This window comes from Dermacentor variabilis, chromosome 7, assembly GCF_050947875.1.
Source record: "Dermacentor variabilis isolate Ectoservices chromosome 7, ASM5094787v1, whole genome shotgun sequence".
NCBI lineage: Eukaryota > Metazoa > Arthropoda > Arachnida > Ixodida > Ixodidae > Dermacentor > Dermacentor variabilis.
The window spans coordinates 79425471-79450384 of NC_134574.1; the positions used below are offsets into that span (position 1 = coordinate 79425471).

Below are 24914 nucleotides of genomic sequence, written 5' to 3' on the forward strand. Positions count from 1 at the left end.
AAAAATGTTTCGGCTCCCACGCTTGAGTCTTGTGCAGAATGAAAGAAAATAAATTCTTTCACTCACTTTCTTGTTGTCCCCATCACTAGGGCGTTTCCGAAGCATTCTTTGGAAGTTCCTCGTTCCACTGCATATACATGTACGCTGGTTGCGCAAAGAATTTTGTGCACCGCCACCGGAAAATCCTTTCTGGCCAATTTGTTTCCGAAATTCCGGGCAAGGACGTGTGCCCTCTGTGCGCCGATGGTGCGCAGAACGCAAGCGATCGCTCCACTGAAGCCCGGCATATAAGTTAGTGACGCCCATTTTGGAATAGAAGGGCTGCTATGATGTGCTGGGAGCGTCAGCTCTCGTTGTGCCGCGTCCATAAGCTACGAGGGATATCCACACGTAGCCAGCTACCGTGAAACGGTTTCCACGCCCCTGTGTATGTCTTCTTGTTTGGAGCAAGTCCGCTAGGCAGGTCATACAAACGTCGATACGGCTGAATGTTCACGGCCGCAAGGATACAAAGATTTCAAGTTCAGAAGGCGGCTGGTACGCGTACTTTTTCAGACGAAACTTGTATTGCCGCACTCGTGTCGGTGTCGGTGCTGTGTTGACGTACAAAAAAAACCAAGCCGCGCGAAAATAAAATTTGCTTGTCGGGCTGCGGATTCCAACCACCGAACTCCAAGTTGCGAGACCACCATGCTAACCAGTTGAGCTACTGTCGGTTCGTTATACGCGCCCTTAAAGTATGGGTTATATATGCATGAAGAAGTGGACGTTTGATAAACGCCGCCTGGAACTCGCTCGAGAAAGGGCTCGTCGTCGACGTGCCGACCTCGCTGTGAGGGATAGCGAAGTGGAGGCGTTGCGACAACAAAGAGCCTCGGATCCCCAGCTTCGTTTGCACCCCTCTTCACAGTATTGGAAAGGCGGTCAATTTTTTCTTAAATGTTGAAATTGAAATGGTTACTGTCTGGTTTCACAGGAACATCAACGAACGAAAGGCAGCCGTCCGATTCCTCTTCCATCGTAAACTGTATCCGATCTCCAATCGAATTGTTTTCGTTTCTAAACAAAGTGGTAAATCACGCTGCACTGAAACTATTTTTACTTGAATACATTGAATTTGTTAATAGCATGGTGAATATTACTGCGGAGATACTTTGATGTTTAGCCTTTCGATATCTGCCACCAGAGGTGTGCCCCATGCAGGCAGATGCTCCACAATGGGTAATCCCACTCTTGAGGCAAAAACTACGGAATTTCTAAATGTTGTTCTTACGTCTCTTACTTACGTCTGCATGGACCTATCATTGCTATTGTTCGCTCGACAAGTATTTTGCTTCGCTTTTGTCCTTGTGATAAGACTGCATACGTACGTGTCACAAAGCGAACTCACCTAATTTGGAGTTTGCATTGTGACATAGCGTTTGTACTACGCAGTGCACAAATGTGAAAAAAAAAATGCATTGCAATAAATTTGTCGCCTTTGTTGTCGATAAACACACATTTGATGAAATTACGCATTCTATGAAATGAATGTGAACCTCATTAAGGCACCACTGTTAGCTTTAAGTATATAAATAACTGCAATACTCAAACTTTGCATCAAAGAAATTTCAGCATGCGCCCTGACTCTGCGCATATTTTATACGGATAATTCTTTACCTCGTACACGGGATTAAGAGGTCGTCATCGTTTCCTCTGCGGTGAATTTGCGGATGTGCAAAGACAGCATAGGTCAGGGGGCATGCGCAATGGGGTATGTGCCATTGGTTGGGTGCCCATTCAGGGCAAAAGGTCACCAAGAATATTACACTTACGCAAGGGCTACGAAGTCTAACATAATATTTAGATATGTGCCGTATTTCTGTGTGATTACACCTCTTATCAACATTCGTCCTTCGACAAACATAATACCCTTTCTTCACCCATGTGACGAACACGCCGACGCAATTTAAAAGCGTTAACAGCTGCAGGCGACGAGACAATGCTCGCGTGACCTTCTACTGATGCTGCCTCGCTAACTCAAACAATCGTGGCCTAGTCTTGGGGCGCTATAACATAAAGCTATTCCAAACTTTTCTATTGCAGTTCTGCAATCAGCCCTCCGCGAGTGGTCAAAAACTTTTTCGGACCTACCTTTCTTGACCTGTCGGTCATGCGGCGTCACGAAAACCGCGATAGCTCCCCATCTGATATGACATGTACGCTGATTTTGACCGCTTTCGCCGAACAAAAGAAAAATAGTTATTTCTGACTCGACGTTTTTTCACCATAGCCCTCGGCTATTGGTCAAAAGTTTTCGGGCTGCACCAACTTCACCTGCCTGTCATGCGACGTCACAAAACCGCAAAAACGCACCGCGTCAAACTGGCGCATACGCGTTTAAGATGCATTAATATGCCGAACAAAATGGAATTTTCTTCTGAATAGCCGCAGGATGCCCCGTTCCGAAAGGAATAGAAGATGGCTGCCACCGATCGCTCAGGCACTGGCTACTCGCACGTGCCGGATAGCTTGGGTTTATTTGCATATAATAAAACTTCTTGCGCGGCCGTGTAAGGCTTTCGAGCACTTACGGCACGTTTGCGACCTCGTTCTGAAAACTCTTCATTGCTGAGGACCCATTTTAGTGTCATTCTTAAGCTTTTGTTGCATGCCAGCGCAATTTTCGACCAGCCACCGCAAGCTATGCACGGGAAAGTGGACCAATCGCAAACGCCCTTACCACCCCCTTCATTCGGTTATCAATTTTCAGTCCAGTAGCTCGGCCCCACCGAATCCCTCTCCGCTTGAGCGTGCTCGTTGCCTCTTGCCAGCAAATTAGATAACACAAGCCGCTCATTGTAGGCAATGCTAGTCGTTTTTCAAGCAAACAAAAGTGACCTCCTATGAACGAGGAGAGCGTTTTGACTGGTCTGGTCAGACAGCCCTGCGGGTGAACGACCGATTATTGCGTCGGTGATTACTCAAATTTCACGTCAGGAGATCGGAATAAAAACATATCGGAATAGTTTTACGTTATAGGGCCATAGATTCCACCATTTCGTTAGATTTGGGTTTTTTTTGGTTGCGTACGTGCACAGTCGGAATGCTTCACTAGAAATTATGGGGTTTCAAGTGCCAAAGCCACGAGCTGATTATGAGGCACGCCGTAGTTATGGACTCCGCAACTTCGCACCACCTGGTATTTTTTAACGTGCCCGTAAATCTAAGTACACGGGCGATTTGGCGTTTCGCCCCCATCGAAATGTGACCGCTGCGACCGTGGGTTCATCACGTGACATTGTCCTTAGGAGAAGAATACCATACACAAAAAGCAACCATGGCTGCTCCGGAATGCTTCAGCCACTGCCATTAATGGAACCTGTGACCGCTGGTCAGTAGCTGAACGCCACTAATACTAAGCTACCGCGGTAGTTGTGAACATGTGCGAAGGATTCACTTGTGTCCTTTACTTCCATTTCAGCGATTATTCACTTCGCGTTAGTGTAGCTTGGTGGTGATAGCTTATCTTAGTTTCGATTACGGCGCATTTAGGGCAAATAATGGGGTCAAGACACTCTGCAGTATGTGTGGCTACTTCGAGGACGCTTAAAAAGCGGCACTCCCGACGGATAAATACCTTGGTTCAATGTTACTCGATCGATAAATTAATTTAGGAGCAAATCATTTAACAGTTACAGGATCTTTCACATCTGCAATGCTGGTGAAACGACCAAACACAAACATACATTCGTGAAGCGTTGCTTCCAATTGTCGTACAAGCATTCCAATAAGAAGTAACATAAAAGAATGCATTCATTCAGACGAAAATTTGTATTTACCAGCAATTTGACGCTCCTTGAGCTTTCATTATTGACGCCCACATGTGCTCAGGATAAATTTCCATCCAGCTACCTCAGTATAAGAATGTGGTTGTGCCATGCCAAAAAACACCGCTGTGTGTTGGTGCTTGATTAAATTTCCAGTGTATTTAAAACGCTTAATGATACAACGCGAGTGCGTGTTCAAATATACACATTTAACATGTATATTTGAATATATTCAAATATGCATTCAAATATGTATTGAATATATTCAAGTTTGTATATTCGCAGTGCTTAACATTTGGACCACTCATCGCAGTTTCGTACATCCAGACGTACGTGCACGTTCACCTACTCGAGAGTTTTTGTGAATCGCTTTCGAATTCATCGTTTTACGTGTGACGTTGTGTTATTATAAAGTGTAATCAGACGAACAGTGCTATTATTTGCGTACTTATATATGGATATATATTTTTTAATTTTCGTAGTTATTTGCCATTAGGGAGAGTCATAATACGGATGGGAAAAATAGGCAACACAGTACAGTCGAACGCCTTTTCAACGAAGGCCATTGCAACGAGTTTTGTTTGTACAACAAAGATACTTTCGCATTACAAAGGCTGATTTGTACATTTACAATAAACGCTACGTAGCGGTGCCGCTACTGCTCTTTGCAGATGTGACTTGGGTGTGCACTGTGCTAGCGCTAACGGTAGAAGTAGCAACGCATTTGAAGTGTGTGGCGGTGTCAGAAGTCGCTGTACTGTCTCAAGAAGAGCGCAGCTAGAGCTCTGCCTATTCAACGCTCTCAGCGGGTACAATAACTGGCAGATACTTTACAGTTGATGCCGACGTGATGGTTTAATCGTAAGTAACGTCTGACGACGTCTTCAAAAGTAGATATGGCGGAAAAAACCCGAATGTCTACGAAGGCCGCGCTGCTGAAAACACTCGAAAAGCACCAAAGATTTTGACTGGACGAAAGGCGATAGCGCCAGTCGGTGACCGGTAGTCTTACGTTTCGTAGCTCCTGCGCTTCGCCGGGGAGCGTGCTGTGAAGCTCGGCGTAATATGGCCGGAGGCGATCGCACTGCCTACCCGGCAAAGGCTACAAAAAGCATTAGCAACTTTTTTCGCTAAGTATTTGTAAATTCCGGTATATAAACGTTTTGCTTTGTTGAACGTGCTTAGCCTGCTCTGGTGCAAGCACTACGCTGGGCAACCTTCGCAACAAAGTTACTTGAATAACGAAGAATTTGGAACTCCCGCGCACTAAATCATAAAGCCCTTGAGTGTGTATATGTTGCTCACACCTAAACAGTGACATTGCGAACCTGTACAAAATACCGTAAAAAAAAACCTTTCACTCGCTCAGTGCACAAAACTATTACTAGTGTCGCAAGCATGCCTCTGTGGAAAAATGAGGGGTTGCTTCTTACAACGTCTAGTATAAGTGCGAGCTGTGTCTCACTCACCTCCACAATGGCAGCTAGGTGCTCGTTGATGTGGCGCCGCTCTTTCTCCGAGAAGAGGCCTACGGAGGCGATGGCATTCCCGAGGAGCTTGTAGCTTGATTCCACTTGACCAGCGCAGAAACGGGGCTGCTGTTCTCTGGCATGGTGCCTGCTGCCATGAATGGCAAGCAGCACGGCCGTTGGGTATGTCACTGCCCCATACGTTTGGACAAACAACCACGAAAGGTGTCGCAGTACCGCCTCGTCACCGAAACGTTTGATTATGCGCAAGATGTTCTCAAGCACAGACATGTCACTGACAAACATTAGGTCGTCTACTGTGATAGGCGGATCGATTGCCGTCACAGCATTTAACACTTTTACCATGTGCGAGCCAATAGAACCGGTAGAGTTGGAGTCTAAGTCCTTGATAGAGAACAATTTCGAAATGCGTGCCTTGCAAGGACACGCCGGCACTAATATGTTGAAAACATCCTCAAGCATGCGGTATGTCTGCCCCATGCTTTCTCCGTCTGGTTCACTGCTCGTGTCATTAGAAAAAATCCGAAAGAGTTCGTTGTAGACCGTCTGGAAGGTTTCCTTTGGTATCTGGCTGAACATGGACTTCCACAACGGCATAAGCTCGTTTGGTGCAAAAAAGATGTGCCTTGGTGTTTCTGTTGATGTAGCGGGGAATATCTTCGTGGTAAACCAGAGATGCACGTTCCAGTTCAACGACAGGTCGAAAAGGACCCTAATTGGGCTGACTGGTTCGTGTGGTTTTTCCGGCCAAGAAATGCCTCGTGCGTGCATAAATTCTTTAATGATTTCGATTGGAGAGCCCTTCGTCCTAAGGCACATGTTATACATGGCAACCACTTTTCTGACTATAGCCAATTGAGCGAAACCTTTGTTCAACCTTTCCGGAAAATTGTACAGCCACGACAGGAGCATATCCGACATCTCGGAGTTTGACAGGCGAAACATCTTCCTCGGCATCCACCGTCCACACACGTAATCACCGAAGTCGTTACAAGGGTCGATGCCTTGGTCCAGCTGATTTGATATGCGATACCTGCATTGAGAAGAAATGCGCTTCCTATTGATCAGCCCTTCCAGTAATTACAACGTAATTAACGCTAATAACAATATACCACTAAGCCTACGCGCATGGGTAACAATTCGTTATGGTAGGCGATTCCTTAATGTAGACACAAAGTCCTAACTTTTGATCAGTGCAGGAGGTGTACGAACACCTGCTAACAAAATGAACGTTATTAGTAAAACTCACACCGAAGCAATAAATCATGGCTATTCCTACACATATTGCTCGAAATTGCGGCAGTTTAAAGAAAACCGAGTTTTTAAATAATGTCAAGAGAAGAAAGCAGATTTGGAGAATATTTATCATCAGGGTTGGTGTCAAGTAACAAATTGTTGTTCCGGCTCATGAAATGCTTCAGTACTGAATGATATGTTTAAGCATGAAATGGTTTTAACTCTCATTTTCGGCGGCCTTCAAGTGACCTTGAGGCAATAGCTACAGCCGTTATCCGCGCTCTCGAATGCGAACATCTGGGCAAGTTCGCGAGAACAAAACGAGATCATCCGGACAAGCAGCCAAACTATATATGATGTGGCCTCTGGACGCCAATCGTTTGTACAGGACTGCATTGCATAGGCTAGTTAGTGCCCAAACAAGTTAAAAAGGCATTGCTTCCGAGTTCTTGATAAGCTTTCTTCACAGTACCAATCAAGCTGCAACTTGTAGTATGCTGAAGTTTTATATATCATTTCCATTAGCGACGCTAAAAAAGGCACATACAGGGCACTACATTCTTAGTTGTCATCTTTTGGCGCTGAGCACAGAGCGCCAGCGGTCCGCGAGGTTCGCGGTGCAGGTTTTGCGTCACCTCGAGAAACGGCACCACTCTACGTAGAGCCTCCTTCAGGCGCTTCTACCCGCCGTGGTGATTTAGTGCTCACATCGTTGCGCTGCTAAGCACGATGTCGCGGGGTCAAATGCCAGCCACTCCTGCTACCTTTCGATGGAGGCAAAATACAAAAATGCCCGTCTCCCGCACATTGGGGGGACGTTAAAGATCCCCTGGTGGTCAAAATCCCAATCCCAGTCAAAGTTCCCCACTACGGCGTGGGTCAAAGTCAAATCGCGGTTTTGGCACACAATTCAACTCATTCTTCTTCCAGCTAGGCAGTGCGCTGTGTCTCCCTGCTGTCTTTCGCTGTCTTTCGGGAAGCCTTCAGTCGGTTCTCTTCCTTCTAGCTGGCCAGCATCCATATGGACCAGTGCACAGTATTGCGTGGTGTGACGGAGCGTATGGTGGCTAGTATCATTTCCAATCAAACTCCTTCGCTGGTTGCCACTTAATGCTTACATCAACTCTCTATTAAGGGAGAGCCATCAATTTCTGTATATTGCACATGTTCTATCTCTAGTTATTTGGTTTGTATCACATGAGTAAAGAAAACGTAAATTGATTGGGTATTTCGCAATGGTAAGACTGGTCACTTCATAGAACCTAATCCCATTGGCTCTAGTTACTGTGTGATCGTGGGCTATTATGGAGGTACACAAAGCAGTTTTTGGTCCCTTGCTATTCTAATATGTAGCATTCCTTGGCGGGGGCCCGGAGTACTTTTTTGCTCTATTCCGTTCGGTCCTTCTGGTTTCGTTTCCTCAAAAAAATCCCAAGCGCCCTCTAGACTTGAATGTACGAATACCCAAACTTTGCATATTTGCGACCACCTATTTGGGGGCCCACGAGCCTCCGACGCGATATTTTTGCAGAAAGACGCCAGGTCCTGACACATCCTCCAAAAGCCCAAAACATAGTAGTAGTAAAAAACTTTATTCCGAAAGACCGTCAGTTCACTAAGAGGAGATGGCTGTCAAGCCATGCTTGGTCGCTACCTCTCCAGCACGTTTAATGACCCGGATTTTGGCGTTCAGGCTTGTAGTCGTTAAGGTTGTGTCCCAGGTTTCACTCGGCGGTGACTCTCCTGGGAGTTCTGGTGAGGGAGTGTCCTTGCTGCATCCCCTGATGTGGTCCAGGGTAGTGGTTTGTGGATTCCAGAGGGGGTATGTTGATTTGAAGAGGGCTGGGCAGATGTGTCTATAGATGTGCGGGGAAGAGAATGAGTGGGTTTGATGTCAAGTTAATATTCCGATAGCAAATACAGGGACACTCCAGTCGCATTGCTGCCGTCGCCGTAGCCGTGCAGTTGTGTATAAAGCCCAAAGGTGACAAAACCGTCGACGTCGCCTTGAGTTACTGTATAAAGTCCGAAGGCGATGATGATGACAAGATATACCTACTTAGAGATGGCTCGAAGGCCAATAATGTGGCCATAAAACCGCCGCCGCGCGCCGCATGCTGTTTGTGCGAGTGAACGCTTGCGAGGGTGGCCGGCGAACGCGATTCAATCTCGCATGCACGAGCGAGCAACAAGGGCCGAAACCGTGAACCCTACTTTCGCACGCGAGGCACGGAGATCAGGCGAGGTAGGGGGGCGTTCTTCTTCGATGCCTACTAGGGTGCCTAGAGTATTGCTCGCTTGCCACTCCGTACAGAGTGGAGACATCCGCGGTGTCTAGTACGGCGTTAAGCATGCGAATCGTGGGCGCCGTAGTAGACGCCTTTGCCGGGCGCCGTAGGGACGCGTAGCCGGCGCTTGTGTCTTGAAAGCGATCCGCGACGTGGCCAATGTGAGCGCCTGCGCGGGCCTCATCTTCAAAGCGATCTTCGATGTTTGCACAGTGCGCGTAGTGCCCTTAGCTTCGTATGCGCTGTGCTTTCGACGTTTGGTTCGCGTTGAAGCGTGAGATGCACGAAGGTCGAGTCGCTCGCGGCTCCCGCGATTCCTCACTCCACCATTTTGACAGCAAGTTTCCGTGCTCAACGAGGGAGATGTGTCCATGTTTATCTCTGCGCCCTTGACACCGTGTCTGTTATTTAGTTAAAATACGTTGGCGGGCTAGTTGGTTTGAATCCATGATAGAATGTGTAAGTGCGAGTGACCAATGGTGTGGAAAGACGCAGACACTCAAGCATACTGCTCTTTGTGTGTGTCTGTTTCTTTCTACGTCCTCGTTGGGTCACGCATACACATTCTGCCACTGTTAATTTAGTTATTAGTCTAATATTTACGAGCTTTTACAGCCGATAAATTTACTACCCTTATTTGGTACAGCTGCCTACTTATTTGCTATCGCAATCGGTGCTTCATTTTGCGGGTAGTACTGCGAGTTTCTTTTTTTATTTGTGTTGTTTAGCGTGGGGGGGGGGGTGGTGTGTTCTGCCTTAGTGCTTTGTAATGCTACGGGATGTTGCCAAAGATGGGGAGTGGTTCGTCAGCATTTATGTCGTTGTCCGAGTTCTGGCCCATCGCTCGGCGTGCGAGTCCTCGAGATTGTTAGTGGCCGCCTTTGTTACCGAGGTTTCATGCGTGCGCTGGGACCTAGACGAGTTGGATGATAGTGGAGTCGTCTACGTCGTCGTTACTATTGGCGATCTTGCTTAAGGTGTTGCGTGCCACTCGGGGCAGCTCTTGGAAGAGGCGCGCTATGGTCGGGGAGACCCTGCCGCGGGAAAATCGGATGAAGGTATGAGACCCAACCCCAGCTTTTTCGGCCTCGGTTGGGTCTTGTGTGGGTATGGAGCCGCCACATATTGTGGTGGGTTGCTTGTCGACTGGTGTGCGTCTGGCCGAAACGTTCATCACATAGGCATGCCTGGGGGCTGCGTATCTTGCCGCGTCTACTGGAGCAGCCTGTGCGTCCGTGTCGTGAGCTCTGTGAAGGTGTCGGGCTAGGGCTTGTCGTCTACGATCGCGATTGCTGGCCAGCACGTTCTTCAGTCAGAGCCTTACTATGAAGCGTCTACTTATCCGGGGTGCTAGTGAGATCTAGTCTGGTAGGCTCGGTGACCCGGGGATGCCCATGCGTTCGAGTATCCATCTTCCGGGCTTATTGCCGCGTAATTGTTCGATTTGTGCAGTTGGCTGAGCTTCGATGAGTTCGTCAAGCGTAATATAAATCCCGCGGTTGAGGAGGTCCATTGAGGATGAGGTGCGGGCGCCGCCCAGGGCGATCTTGTGGACTTTGCCTATTAGTCTAACTACATTTTCCTTTCCGGCCTTCAGTAGTTGTAAGTACAGTAAGGCTTACGCGATCGTGGTGGTTATGAGCGCGTGTAACAGCTGCAGAATTTGCTTTTGTCACGTACCACGTTCCTGGGCTTATTAGCATTACAGTACTAAAACATTAGGACTAAAACTAAGACATTAGCTAAAAGTCAGGCCATCTGCGTGATGGCCACTGTAAGCCTCTCTAGCTCGACGGTATTGCTTCTTCCTGGTTGCACGTGAAGTACGAGAATGGGCATGTGCTGAACTGACGGTATTTGGGTTCGTCGTTCCTGATGGTGATGGCGGATGGTGGTGGCTGTTTGTAATTACGGTAGTCAGTAGGGCGGAGCAGGAGAAACTCGGATTTAATTGCCGGCTATGTATGCCAGGCTAACCCCGCCTGCTTCAACATCACCGCCACCACCACCACCAAACTCGGATTTCTCCAATGAGCACTCGAGCCCCGCTCATGTGGCATATTCGATCACAGTGTCGACGGCCCGTTGTACTGCCTCCTCGACCTGTCCGTCGGAGCTGGTAGTTGTCCGTACCATCCCAGCGTGCGCGCATAGGGTGTGTCGGATGTTGGTCATGCGTCTAGTAAAGAGGGGAGTTGGTTCATTACAAGGTTTAAAATGAATCGTCAAATGACGGCTCCCTGTTTCATGCCTTTTTTATAACCCTGTCATATGGGTACCCACGAACTCCATTCAACTCCTTCGTCTTTACGTCAGAGGAGTAGCGCTCCGTGTCACACGGTCTCCCTTGCGCCTAGGAAGTTAAATGGAGATTTTGGCGAAGGGAGTTCGGTAATCACCATTATGGCTGGAAGGAGTACTCTTGTTCTCAGATAGCTACAGCTGCAAAGAAAACCACGCTTACAAAATTGTCGTAACAGGCTCACTTACAAACTTTTGCATACCTATTTGTTTGTCTTAATTAATAAGCCACGTAATGGGAGTCTTGAATTTGGTTTTAAGGACATACCGTCATGCAGTCTACGCCAATGTTTCGTCATGCGGCATGGACAAATGTCGTTCCACCATTTCGTTTCTCTATCCGCTTCGTCACTCATCTGCAAGCCGTTGAGCTCACTGCAAACACACGCACACGCGCGATTACACAGAACTGAATCACAACTCGAAGCGCACTGGTCGAGCAACGTGACCCGCGCTTCCCGCGCACGAATCAACAGCGCAGTGTAGCCAGCACCGCTTTCAACTTCGCTATGCTTGCAAAACATGTCTTGCGGTAACATACAGCAAGTTCTCTAGCTGCGATTTTATTAGATTACATAACTTGTTACTAAATCTACCTTTAACAGCGACTGTATATGTGAGCAGTTGCGTGCGAAAGTAAGCGCAGCAGCGCCGTTATTGTTCCATGTGGCGCCCATCGAAAGCTTGTTATTGTGCAGTGTAGCACAGCCGCAATTACATTTCCGTAATTCTCAATTAGTTTCATGTGAACTGAGTTCGCGGGTGCCCATGTGACAGGGGTATTAGTCAAGGTGATTCCCTTCTTGGCGTTGCTTTCAGTCACGGAAACCTGCACACCGCGGCCGTGTAGGAAGAAACACACGTAGTTGTGCGCTCTCCGGGGTCTGCTGCCACCAAGGGTTGGGCTATGGCTTCATGGGTTACGTTATGAAAAGCCCTGCGCAAGTCTATGCCAACCAATCCTCTGTGCCTGCGAGTACGGGGTCTTTAAATAGATCGTGGTGGATTTCTACTGGGCGTCCTGAGTTGACAGGTAGACACGGAAACAAATCATTGTTGGCAGGAAAAGGTCTTGCTCCTCGGCGAGCGTTTCTAGACACGCTAATACCACGTGCTCGAAGAGTTTGCCGAGGCATCAACTGAGCGATATTGGGCAAAGTTTGGATACAATGTTTTCTTTTTGTGGACTTTGGTAAAGAGTTATTTTAACGTGTTTCCATTCTTCTAGTATGCTGCCGGCGCGCCAACAGTCGTTGAAATATTCAGTGAGGGCTTTTACTCGCTCTGTGTCTAGGCTAAGGATTCTTTTGTTTGAGATTCACCGATAACGCTGATGACATATGATCCCTGATGGCTCAGGTCCTGCACGCAAGAATGATGGAAAATTTAGCCACGGCCATCATCACGTTCTCTGGCATTCGAGTTCCCCGGTACATCTAATATTACGGAGCAGAATAGTGGTGCTACATTCATAAACCCCGACAGCACCTGTGCAGCGTGTGCCTCTTCACTGGTCATCAAACGGTTGTTTGCCCAACCCTGATAAATCCCGTTTTGCTGCGTGCGGAACATCCAACTCCTCCGAAGGACATGATTGCACGCTGAAATGCTTTCATTGCGGTGGTGAGCACCCCGCTACTCGCACCCGATGACGAAAACCCTTTAAAAAGAACCACATGTTCTGCGAAGGCAGCAGAAGATGGCGGAGAAACAACTCCAGCACGACAAGAAGTCCAGCAATGTGACGACATTCAACGTTACAGCACCTACGACTACTGATGCAACACGTGGTCGCCCCGCTACCGATCCTGGGTACAAAGCCAGTCCCAAAGTCGCATAGGTCCATGGTCCGCAGGGCGTAGAAGCACCAGATGCAACCACGTGGTCAAGCCGATCTGGGAGCCACAGCCTGACGCAGCAGAAACAGCTACCGAAAGAACCTCAGGCCGCGTGGACGAAAACGCCCGACCTTCACACCAGGAAGATGACACCAGTGAGTTGGTCAGCACAGTTTCCCCCTCTTTCCTCCTTCCTTCCTTCACCTCCATCCGCACTGCAAACAAACAAACTAACAAACAAACAAACAAAACAGTCTCGCGCAGCGACGCTTTTACTCAGCCAAGTACCCACACTCGCACCTGAGAAACTCCCTCACAATTCCTGCACCAAACAAGAAGTGTGCGAAATGATAGAGGAAGAAGCCACTCACTTCGACATGACACCAACGCCACTCGAGAACCAAGAAGGTCACACCCTTACACCCGTCCGGTTCGTACAACACGTGCCCCCACCAAGGAGGTGGTATCAATAATCATGGCCAGCAAATCTGAGAGACGCGCCACCACCCTATTCCGGGTGTGGCAATGATACTGTAGAGGGTACCGAAGGAAGAGGGGCTCGCTCACACAGATCATAGCCACACAGCCTTACACACCAGACATTATAGCACTTCATGAAGCACATTGCACTCCCACACTCACTGGATACAATGCATACACCGACAACCATCACACTACCAAACCACCACCAGCTGCCACTCTTGTGTCCAAACAAATCACAGTGATCGAGCACACGCTCGACAGCTCCCATATTCCGCATGTGCTCTTAGAAATAGTACCTAGGGATTGATATCAAACCAGCTCGTTTTTACTGAATATCTACAGTGTACCTAAGTCACGACGAGACGACTTCGGACAACTTTTTTGGCAACCAGTAAACAAGCCAAAAAATTGATTATTCCGGGAGATTTCAATGCGTCCCACCCAGCCTGGGGGTGCCAAACAGTAACTCCAAAAGGCCGCCGTCTAGCGATTTTTAAAGTTCAAAGTTATTATCGTTTATCTCTCTCTTTCTCTGTCTCTCTTTTGTACAGCCGCTATGAATGCTAGCGTGACTTCATCATGCTGAGCCACATGTTCTATGTTTCTTGCCGTATTACTGAATTCGGGCTTGGTTTGTGCTTTGACTCAAGCTACCGAGAATGATTACCATTTCACTCTTTGCGTAAGCTTGACTCACAAAGTCCATGCCAAGGGTTTGAAGATTAAAAATGAAGGACAGCGAATGGTACTAGTGGGAATACACAATCTACTGCGCAGAAACCCTGCGACATCTCCTTTGGGTTAAAAGTATTTACCAAACTTTAAATGATGTCTTTTCCAAATGACATTTGTATACCACTGAATGAACGTGATGAGCCGTGTGTGAATATAAGAATAAGGATTGTCCCATGCGACGGCTGGAGTCGATTGCTGTCTTACCGGTGTTGCTCGCAACACGAGGTCCTACAGTGCGCTGCGGTCTGCCGGCTTGCTCTTCGGTACAGGAGGAAGCCAAGGGCCAATGCAGTCAGGACTAGAAGCGCGGTCAGCGCTAGCTTGGCCTCTCGCGAAAGCTTAAATTGTCGAAACGCATAACTTCCTCGAGAGTGATCCTGCGTTAAAAATGACAATTAATTGTAGCGTGTCACCAGAGGAAACAGTCTGAGAGCATAAACTGCGTAAATAAAAATAAACACACTTGCGCCACCGTACAGAATCGCAACCCAATTTAAGCTGTTTAATATGAGCACTGGCAACAAGAATTTCACTAGCCTTTAACCAAACCACATAATTTGGGACGTTGCCTCAATATGATCATCCATTTGACACTTTGCCCATACCCGACCACGGCGGCCTCATTTTGATGTAGATGAAATGCAAAAACAGCGGTGTAGTTAGATTTGCGTGTCCGTTCTAACAAATCCCAGGTTGTTAAAATTAATCCGGAATCCCCCATTACGGGTGCCTCATGATATGATCGTGGTTTTCGCAGATAACACCCCACAATTTAATTGAAACCTTGCACAAATGTGGGAACCTATAACACTTGTTAACGAAATGTAACATAATCAGTAATTCTTCCACACGCATTTTACTTCGCGAGAAACTTTGTGAACATGTTCTTCCAATTTTCAGAACATGTGACTTTGGCGGTGTTTATTGTTACTCCAGGGCGGGAATCTAAATACTCGGTTCTTAGGGATACACCTACAGCTGGCCTATTTATTTACTGCGAAGAAGCGCTGTCACTGGAGCTAGTTGTATGCATTTAGTTATCTGCCCGTGCTCCTGCAAATGTCCTGTTTTATGTTCGAAACAGCAGTGATAAGCAAACTAAGTTGCACTGCTAAGGCCATATTTTTCCTCACATTTTGAACGTCCTCTACACATATTCTATAATCTGTCCCTAGCTGAATTCAGGTATCAGTCAACTATGTCCGGTAGACATCTTTAAATAACGTCGAAAAAAATGATCATATAGTTTTTGTCGCAGTAAATGTGAATCCAGACTTAGCTTCTCGCCAAAAATGTACTTTAGCTAGGAAAGAACACCAAAATTTATTTACCACCATCCACGAACGGCAAATTATTAGCACTTTTCTGAATTCTTCCAGGAATGGGTTCGCGCTGTAACCGAAGTATTCACTCTGAATCGTACTAACCGAGACTTGTTCTGGCCAGGTTAAATATAATCTTGTTGGGAGCTTCAGATGTATAACAAAAAAATTACAAACATAGCGCAAACCTCAGTTTGGCTCACTGCTCGACGCTTTCTTTTACATCGAATAAAAAAGCTGCGGCGCAGAATTTTTTCGCGAACCTCAAGCGAACTATTGCCTTAACAGCTGCTAAATTTTATCCTTCCAGTCGTTTTCTTTCATGTACCAAATGGGCATCAAATGTGCTATGTTTGTAGTAAATTAATTTTTTAAAAAATTTGCTAAATAAAACACACTATATTTTTCAATTACCCCCAGTATAACTAAGCATGCTCTGCCCGATAATTAGTATTTTCCATTTTACTGTAAGTGTGTATGATGTAACGAAATTAGCGTGATCAATATAGCGTAATTTCATTTCTGGGTGGAAGTAAAACACCATCGAATACCGGCCACGGCGGCGGTATGTCGATGGGGGCCATTTGTGAAAACAGCCGTGTACTTAAATTTAGGGGCCCTTTAAAGAGCCCCGGGTGGTCAAAATTTTTGGAGTCCCCTACTACGGCGTGCCTCATAATCGCAAAGTGATTTTGGCACGCAAAATCCCATAGTTTTTAAGTAAAACACCAACGCTCGTTGACCATTTATCCGGCGTAGCCTGCGTTTTCAAAAAAAAAAAAGTGCATGTGCGAACCCAAGGACCATGCTCGTTTACGGCGTCTTACCTCACGAATTTTACAGCACCGCTGCCACGTTCGATTGCTGTTGTGTTCGTCTGTGTTCGTGGCTTTTGGTCGCGCGCGCGGTTACGTGACAGCCGAGTATGCTGCGAGAAGGCGCGCCTGTGCTGGAGCCCGCCGCGTTGCTCCGGAACTGACGGCACTTCTGATAATCGCAGGCGGGTGTTGTGTTTGCCTGTATCTACGGCGTGTAGTTGCGTGGGCGCTTACGCGACCGAGACAGGCACAGCAGTCCCCTTTCCCTCCGATTAGGTATAGAAGACAGGCTGCTATAAAACAGCCTCGTCGTTTGCCCTCTGTCTTGCCCTTTTTATGGGCTCACGTGTCTCAGCTCAAACGACCACCAGTGGAGCTGGGCATCGCTGTATGCAGATAGCTTTACCGCACAAACTTCAACAGAGCAAGTTGGTGTCAACGAAATGGCGGTTCTCGGCGAACGGACAGGAAAATAATGCGTGTGAAGGAGTTGGCGGTGTCATCAATCACCATGCAACCCATACCAACCTCCGAGTTCTGGCGACATCTCTAATCAATACTGCACGTGAGCTTTTGGAAAGAATCAGGGATGAACTGCCAAATGTGAAGCTCTAGCATCCTCCTGAAGAAAACCTAAAGGAAATTGTAAAGAAAGCAAGATGCCTGGCGTTCACTTCCCCCGCACCTACCTGGCATTCAGTCGTGACATATGTGGCCCAGTAGTCGCAATGAGACTCGCATGTTCCGGCGAAAGAGGGAAGAACGATAAATGTACATCTCAAGACTCTGAATTCATTTAAAGAAAATGGCTTTGCCATTCTCCCTAACGATATGTTCTTTCAAGGATAAGAGTTCTCAGATTCTCCATGTCAGGAACATTCGGCAGCCGAATATTTAATATAATGTGAGTCATAGCTTCCAGCTTAACATTGCACCTCTCCGTGAGCAAACAACAAAATATAGAGTGCAAGCATCCCCTTTCTTTTCACAAGCAGACTGGACCTGCAGTCCTGCTCTACTGTGGCAAAGGCGAGAATACAGCCACAATGAAACGCACTAAGTGTGTGCTCACAAATAACCTTTATCTCTTTATGTTTCATACCACTGCTGCTAAATTATTGAAGTTACTGTTTAACAGCCCTTTTTCTCGTGCAAGGGGATCATATTCGCTTTAGGCGCGACCCATTAAATTTCAGAAAAGCTAAAGACACCACAGACCGCACTTCCACCCACAACTGAAGCGAAATGATTCGTATTTGTTCCGCTACATCATCTACACTAAAAGCAAAAAGAAAAATGCTATTTCATGGATTGGTGGGGTGCATGCCTTAGTTTCACGGGGTGCATATTGAAAGAAAAAATAAATTGATCCTTTTCTTTTTTAGACATATTTGAAATTTCCATTTCATTTCCATTTCCACTTCTAGCGTTACTAGTGCGTGCCAATATGGTAAATTTTAGGCGCATTGTGAGCACGAAAAAGAATGACTGGAAGAAAACACTTTGGCATCATCTAGGACAATAGTTCGCTTCAAAAAAAGTTTTAGCTCCTCGCCTTGTCATTTCTTGTAAGAGAAAGGGTGGAAATGTCAAATCTGCGCTATGTTTTGAAATTTTTATTCTACACCTGAAGCTCCCAAAATGATTATCATTATTCCGCCCAGACAATTTTCAGATAATGTGATTCAAATAAATATTTCCGTTACAGGGTCAGAACTTTTCTTTTCATAATTTGGGAAAGTGCCAACAAATCGCAGTTTGCGAATGGTGGCCTTAGGCTAATGAATATCGATCTTTTTTCCGAGTAAACAAATTTTTTGCCGAAAAAATAAGCGTGCATTCCCCTTTGCTGCCACAGTAACTATATTATAATTTTTTTCACGTAACGTAAAAAAGGTCGACCAGACGTAGTTGGCTGATTTCAACTGAAACCCCGCCCCCTCATTCTCAACGTATAAAAGCAGGGGGAATTTTTCATGCCATCGACGACACCGGGGAAACATACTGCGAACATTTTTTATCGCATAAAGGAAAAAAAAGAGAGCTTAGTCATTACTTGCAAGGCTTCAAATGAGGCTAGGAACGGCGAAGCTTCGTGGCACTTTGCCATTAGCATGGCCCCCGTTTCCACTGAGCGCACACTTGGTGTATCGATAGTAAACACAGCTTATAACGACCGCGTAACCCCTTCAGCTTCTAGCGCCAGAATTCTTTGCAATCGCAGTATTATTTGCAGAGGCAAGTCACTGTTGCTTGAAAAACGTTGCAAAGCTCGTATAAGTAAACTGTGTGCCGTGTGAAGCAATGTAATGCGTCATTTCTTCAATACCCCATCATTATTACTCCAAGCACTTGGACGTCTTTCCTATGACTAAATCAGAAAGCGCGCCTTATTCTTGCTACATATATATTTCATGTAACTAAGAGTTCCTTCGGGACAGTGGGAAATATATTGTGAAAAGACCATACAACGCTTTCAAGCACTTTTTAAAGGACTATTTATAGCAATTCTGGATTTTATCCACATTTTTCACGTCTTAAACAATTTCGCCCCGGCGTTACCACCCGCGTACAATACTTGGTTTTGGTGGCATTGTTATGCTAGGGCCGTGGGCAAACTTTTTCGCCACGCGGGAAACACACTCGCAAGGCTTCGGAGCATCTTAACATGCACTTTACAGCGAAGTTCTCAGTTTTCGAACACACTATATAATATCCATATTCTATCCATATTTTGAGGCGATATAAAGGAGTTTTGTTTATTTCACTGCGAATACCAGAGAAACTAATTATAAACCTCATGCGACCCTGAAAGAAAGCAAAAGCCGAGGGTAGAGTGCCTATTTTTGTTGCTCCTAATCAGGGCAGAAGAATTACAATGTTGTTATACATATCGACTAAGATGTGCCCCATTTTTTTTCAATATAAGTTTAGTGTACCGCAGAGCTTTTTCTGCGACCTTACGTAATGTAGCTGATTGTGGCAGCGTGACAGCTTCCAATACCTGTTTAAGAAATTTCTTGCAAAAGCCACACATTTGACTTCGTACAGATTCGCCATTGTAGTCAGTCCAATTTTACACAAGTCTATCTCGGTGGTATTTGTAGTTTTGCAAGGGCTGCGAGCAAAATTTTTTCCCACCAAGTCATATACCGTCAGGAGCGCTCGAATGCGTATTTTATTGCTGAAGCCGCCCATCAACGAAACACTTAGAATTTCGCAAACCGGCAGCTAATAACGTTGATCTTACTTAAGTGAAATTTGAATTATGTGTTGCATATGGTTGCTTAGTTACAATGAGGAATGTAGTATAAAATGGCCATTGAACGCTTTCGCGCATTTTTTGGGGGGATTTTTTTGTCCCTAAGGCTTAGAGCGAAGCTCCTTGGCAACCGTTCCCGCGTTTGGCGTTGGTGTAGTCCCTCGGCATAACCGAGCGAACGAGCCCAGCGAAGGATGAAAGGGCGAAGATGGAGTGCAAGGGGGGATGAAATACGGCGATAGCGAAGGAAACGCTAGGAGGGACGCGAAGGAGGTGGCTGCAACAGAACCACGAGACTGACAGCGGAAGTGGAAGAAATGGCGAGAGCCTGAAAAGAAGAGCGTAGCGTCGCGCAAGACGGGCTCTGCGGCGACGACTACTACGAGATGGCGCCAGAGTAACGCGCCATCGTCTGTTCAGCGATGGCATGCGGCAAGCGCGTTGAACAATACCATATCAGAAAACAAGGATCTCTATCAGCGGACGCCTGTCTGCAACGGTTGCTGGAAATCGCGCCACCGCGTCACCCACGCGCTGCCTATCGCAATCTCCCGATTAGCGAGGCAGTCGCGCCCCGTTTGGCTCCGTTTGCAATGTGCCGCACGAGACAGCTTCTGCGCGCCAGCCTGTGTATCGCGAAATGAAAACACGTAAGGAGCTGCGTCCAAATATTGCACTGGGAGGTATCAAATTGTCGGCGAATTTTTTTAGATATTGTTGGTCTAACCTTAGAAACGCATGTCCCATAGCCTTCCCCATGTGTTTGCTAAATTATGTCCAGGTGGCTTTTCTGATTACGCAAGCTCAGCGGATTAAATTTTGTGCCGCTCGTAAAACTGAAGCATAATGCTCCGCACCACTTCAATACGGCAGTTTTTCTAAAAGGCACGATTGCCCACACAATTTCTTTCCCTTCCTATTATCCGTAACTAAGCCCTTACTTGGCCACGGCGGCTGCATTTCGATGGGGGCGAAATGCGAAAACACCCGTGTGCTTAGATTTAGGTGCACGTTAAAGAACCCCAGGTGGTCAAAATTTCCGGAGTCCTCCACTACGGCGTGCCTCATAATCAGAAAGTGGTTTTGGCACCTAAAACCCCAAATATTATTATTATTATTATTATTAAGCCCTTAATTTTGCAAAATTTACACAAGGTCCTTTGTTCAGGTCAACTAAGACATTAGGTAGAATACATACAGACTCCTTTATGAAGAAATGAAATAGAGAAAAATGACATGCTCAGTATTCATCCGCAATGGTTTTAATTGGGGCAAGAATGGGAAACATTCGCGACCGCACAATAAACTTTATCTTCATCTTACTTTTTCCGAGTTTGAAGTTTTTATATTGTACAGTTGTTTTAGGACTGATAAGCTGTGCGATTAAATGTGAGCTTTAGCTCGCCGAAAACTGCGACGCTGCTTTTTCAAATGCATGTCAAACGCCGAAACCTTTCCTCAGTTAATCGCTTCACAGGTCATAATCAAATAGTGGCACTTGAGAGAAAAAAGTGAAATTGCAGAGACTATTTTCATTTATAGCCTGAATTTCTCACAAATATTGCCTTGAATAATATTAAAATTAAATTATGGGGTTTTACGAGCCAAAACTACTTTGTGATTATGAGGCACGCCGTAGTGGAGGACTCCGGAAATTTCAACCACCTGGGGTTCTTTAACGTGCACCTAAATCTAAGTACACGGGTGTTTTCGCATTTCGCACCCATCGAAATGCGGCCGCCGTGGCCGGCATTCGATCCCACGAGCTCGTGCTCAGCAGCCCAACACCATAGTCACTGAGCAACCACGGCGGGTTGCCTTGAATACGCAAGTTTGAAAAAAAAAAGGCAGAAGAATGAAGCTTAGAAATCCACAACTCTGCACCAAGAAAAAAACATCGCAGTACTTTTAATTTCATCTGTCAGAACATCCAAAGTGGATAAATTTGGTATATCCATTTATGTCCTACCCGAGCTTGTTACAATATTTACGAAGGTTTGACAAAAGTGCTACTCACGTATCGGTGGTGCACATGAGAGCCGTGTATACCACATAATAATTGTGCGCTTTAGATCTATTAGTCGCAATTCACGAAGTTTCAATATGGTTTTCAGTTACTGAGTTGCGTAGTTGTAAACTGGGTAATTTTGTTTTGTGCAAATTCCCAAAATCTTGAACGATATTTATTAACAAGTTTGCAGTCTAAATAACAACCTTGCAACGAAGAGTCACTAGACGCTAACTTCTTTTAAAAGCAAGGCACCTCGTCATATGTGGTGTAGTTATGGCGGAGAAAAACGATTTCTCCTTTCCCATGCATTTAGAAGTTCCCCGAGCTAATTCTTCCCCTTAATGACAGTCAGACGCTGTGTTACAATTGACTGGGTAACTTTATTCGAAAGCTATAATATACCCACGCAGAATAAACAGTTATCATTCGTCATTACGAACTTACTTCCTATTTCAACGAAACGAAAATACCGTGGCATGCATATTTTATTTAGAAAACCGGCAAACATAAGTAAATTCACAGTATAAAATATAAGAATGGGAGGGTGACTTCTCAGTGATACTTTTGACAACGAAACATTAACGTATAGACAAACTTACGATACACGTCACATTAGAGAGGCTCATATTTAATATAGATATGAAATCTCCTATCCGACGTCCCCCAGTAGTTAGCGACAACTCTTTAAGCGTTTCATTTGACGCGTCCAAACAGGCCGAAAACAAATGTTTAGCAATAATTACTTGGCAATTCACTGACAAGCGCATTTCAAACCTCCGCACTTCAAGCATCCTTCGATAAAATAAAAGCTGTCTTAGGTTTTCAGAAATAATTGAAAACGGGCATATGACGTTTTTGGGTACTTCTAGTCATGTTAATAGCTTAGTGTAAAAAAATATCATTAGCGCACATGGCCGTCGCGTGAACAATATCGTATATAGCGGCATTTATGTGGGAATCACGGCTGCTGCATGGTATTGCGTAGATTGTGTCGGTAGTGAAACATGTTGTCCCGTTACGCACCCATTCAAACAGAGTGTCCAATGGGACGAAATCTCGTGACGGGAATTCTTTCCCGAAAAGCAAAGATTACCAAGGAACAGCCATTGACTCACCGAGGAAGAGGGTGGTTCTTCGCCAACGCCCTGAAAACTTCTCGAGCCCTTGAGAGAAGAGGCCCTCCTAGCGGATTCCTCCTCCGGAGAGGGAGCCAAAGATGCAAGTGCTTTGAGGAAGTCAGTGTCTGGTAAGCGCACAGGCTGCTTTACTTTGGGAGGGGATGCAGAGTCGGCTGTCTTCAGTGCGCTGGGGCTCGCCGATGACTGAGGAGCAGATGCGGCTACTTCCTGCTTGACATCTCCTTCCTTCATCTTAGCCTGCAATGGGAATATTTAAATGTCATTAGTAACATCCAAATCGACAGAGAATCACAATATGAGATGTCACCATGGAAAGCTCGGAAAACGAACTGCTTAAATTTCTACAGGCTTGTGCACACAACTCAGGATTGATGCAGCGAGGATGATGACGTTGAGTGCGGCAAGGACGAAGGCGACAAGCTGTATTGCCAATAAAAAAGACTGAGTAAATAAAGAGAACAGCGAACCAACGCTCGGTATATAAAAGACAGTTCCTATTAGTGTTCCTGCAGACTAGTGCTTTTGCCCCTCAAGTTTCGCACGGCGCGGAAATTGCGGAGGGCAGCAGTATTGCGACCTGGTGCTCGGGGCTCCTACTAAGTCCCGTGCACGTATTCTGCAGAGTCAATCTGTCGTCGCTACTCTAGTGCACCTTTTGAACTCCGACCAGCAGGGAAATTCCAACATCAGGGATTCTCCCTCAATCAAAAATGTTGACAAGCCTGTCCCAAGTTACTTTTCAGCATACTCGCGTTCCGCACATCTTTCGTGACGACGCATATAAAGACGTCGAGGAACGGCTTAATCAGTATGAAATGGCTGCTAAAGTCGACGACTGGAGGGAATTACAAAAAACGTGTACGCCATGATTTAGCACTAAAAGAGAGCACCGGCACATGATTTCAGAACAGAGAAACCCTGTTCTAAACGGAAAATGACTTTCTATTCTAGCTCCTGTCTACGTTCCAGGATTCCAGTTCTCCCGTTTCGACAATCGCGTTCCTTCTGTTGTTGGTCAAGAAAATAGACGGCAGCTTGCTCTTCTGTATTGACTACCGCAAGTGCGATGAGGTAGCAAAGAAAGACGTCTACGCGTTACCACGGCGTATGTTTGCCGTTTAGAAATTCCTAACATTATGATGTTCCGCGTACTTTAGTGGTGAACAGTTGGGATTTCATTCACACTATAGTGCTCGCCCAAGGCCAAGCGAAGCAGAGAAGCAAGCTTTATTGGTATGCTGGAGATGTTAGCATGGCTGTTTGCCTGAGAGCAAACAAAGAGAAGAATAATTATGATAGAGTATTAAGGGCCACAGATTTCCAAATGGATCTAGAGCAACCCTTATGCGACGTTCGTGGAACATAGCGTGGTTTATCCGTACCATGTATGTGCTGACAACAACCGAACATGCACCGTTCTGCTTTGACGAAGGGGACGCCGTCGCGCTGACCCACATGCCTGGGGTTATTACCTCTTGTGTGCCAATGCCGAGGTCGTAGGCTGGAGTCACGGCCGGGGAGAGTGACGACACCGAAGAGATGCCGCGCTGTGGCAATGAGTGGCGTTTGCTCTGTTTCCGGTGAGTGTGCGGTACCTTGTGGCTTCTTCGGTGAGCCGTTCTCTCCTGTGGTGCCTGTTGCGAAGGGGCCTCGGAGTTCTGCGTGACGGCGGCTGCGGAAGGAATTGCTGCAACAGCGGCGGTCGAGGCATTCTCTTGCTGCGAATCTAGACCGGCTGCCGCTGAAGGAACGGCAGGAGGAGGAGACTTGCTGCCCTTTGAACTCATCTGAACCGTTAATGTTATGACGAGCTTCTGTTACTCAGGGCTCTTGCTGAACGAGACAAGAACGCTGGCGTCAAAGCGATTTGACGTTTTCTTCTTCTCAGCGTTCTTTGAGCGCGCGCTTGCTCTCGCGCAAGCGCGATGTGGGGCTCGTTGCTTCTTGGTGTAGTCGCACAACTGGTTATGAAAAAAAGCGAAGGAATAATAAAATAATTATAAGAAATATCCGTCACAGCTATTATTTCCAATTGAAGCGGGCAGAACGAGCTAATTTATGCATTTGTGTGGTGAACAGTGACAACATTCAGCACTGAGCAATGATTGTATTGTAAACTGTGCGCATAGAACGGAAGCAAGGGGGCAGACACCGATCAGGTTTTACGAGTTCATTAACCTCA

General features: G+C 46.3%; 1 protein-coding gene across 1 annotated transcript in view; it reads right to left on the reverse strand.

The window, feature by feature from the left end:
- Window positions 1-24594, reverse strand: part of LOC142587557 (endothelin-converting enzyme 2-like) — a 61093-nt gene extending 36499 nt beyond the window's left edge. The window contains exons 1-4 of the mRNA XM_075698662.1: window positions 24205-24594; window positions 22709-22969; window positions 14385-14557; window positions 5279-6332 (exon numbers count right to left, since the gene is read on the reverse strand). Coding sequence (XP_075554777.1) covers window positions 5279-6332; window positions 14385-14557; window positions 22709-22969; window positions 24205-24519 — 1803 coding nt within the window. The 5' untranslated portion in view covers window positions 24520-24594. The remainder of the gene's footprint in view (window positions 1-5278; window positions 6333-14384; window positions 14558-22708; window positions 22970-24204) is intronic.
- Between the last annotated feature and the right edge of the window lie 320 nt (window positions 24595-24914).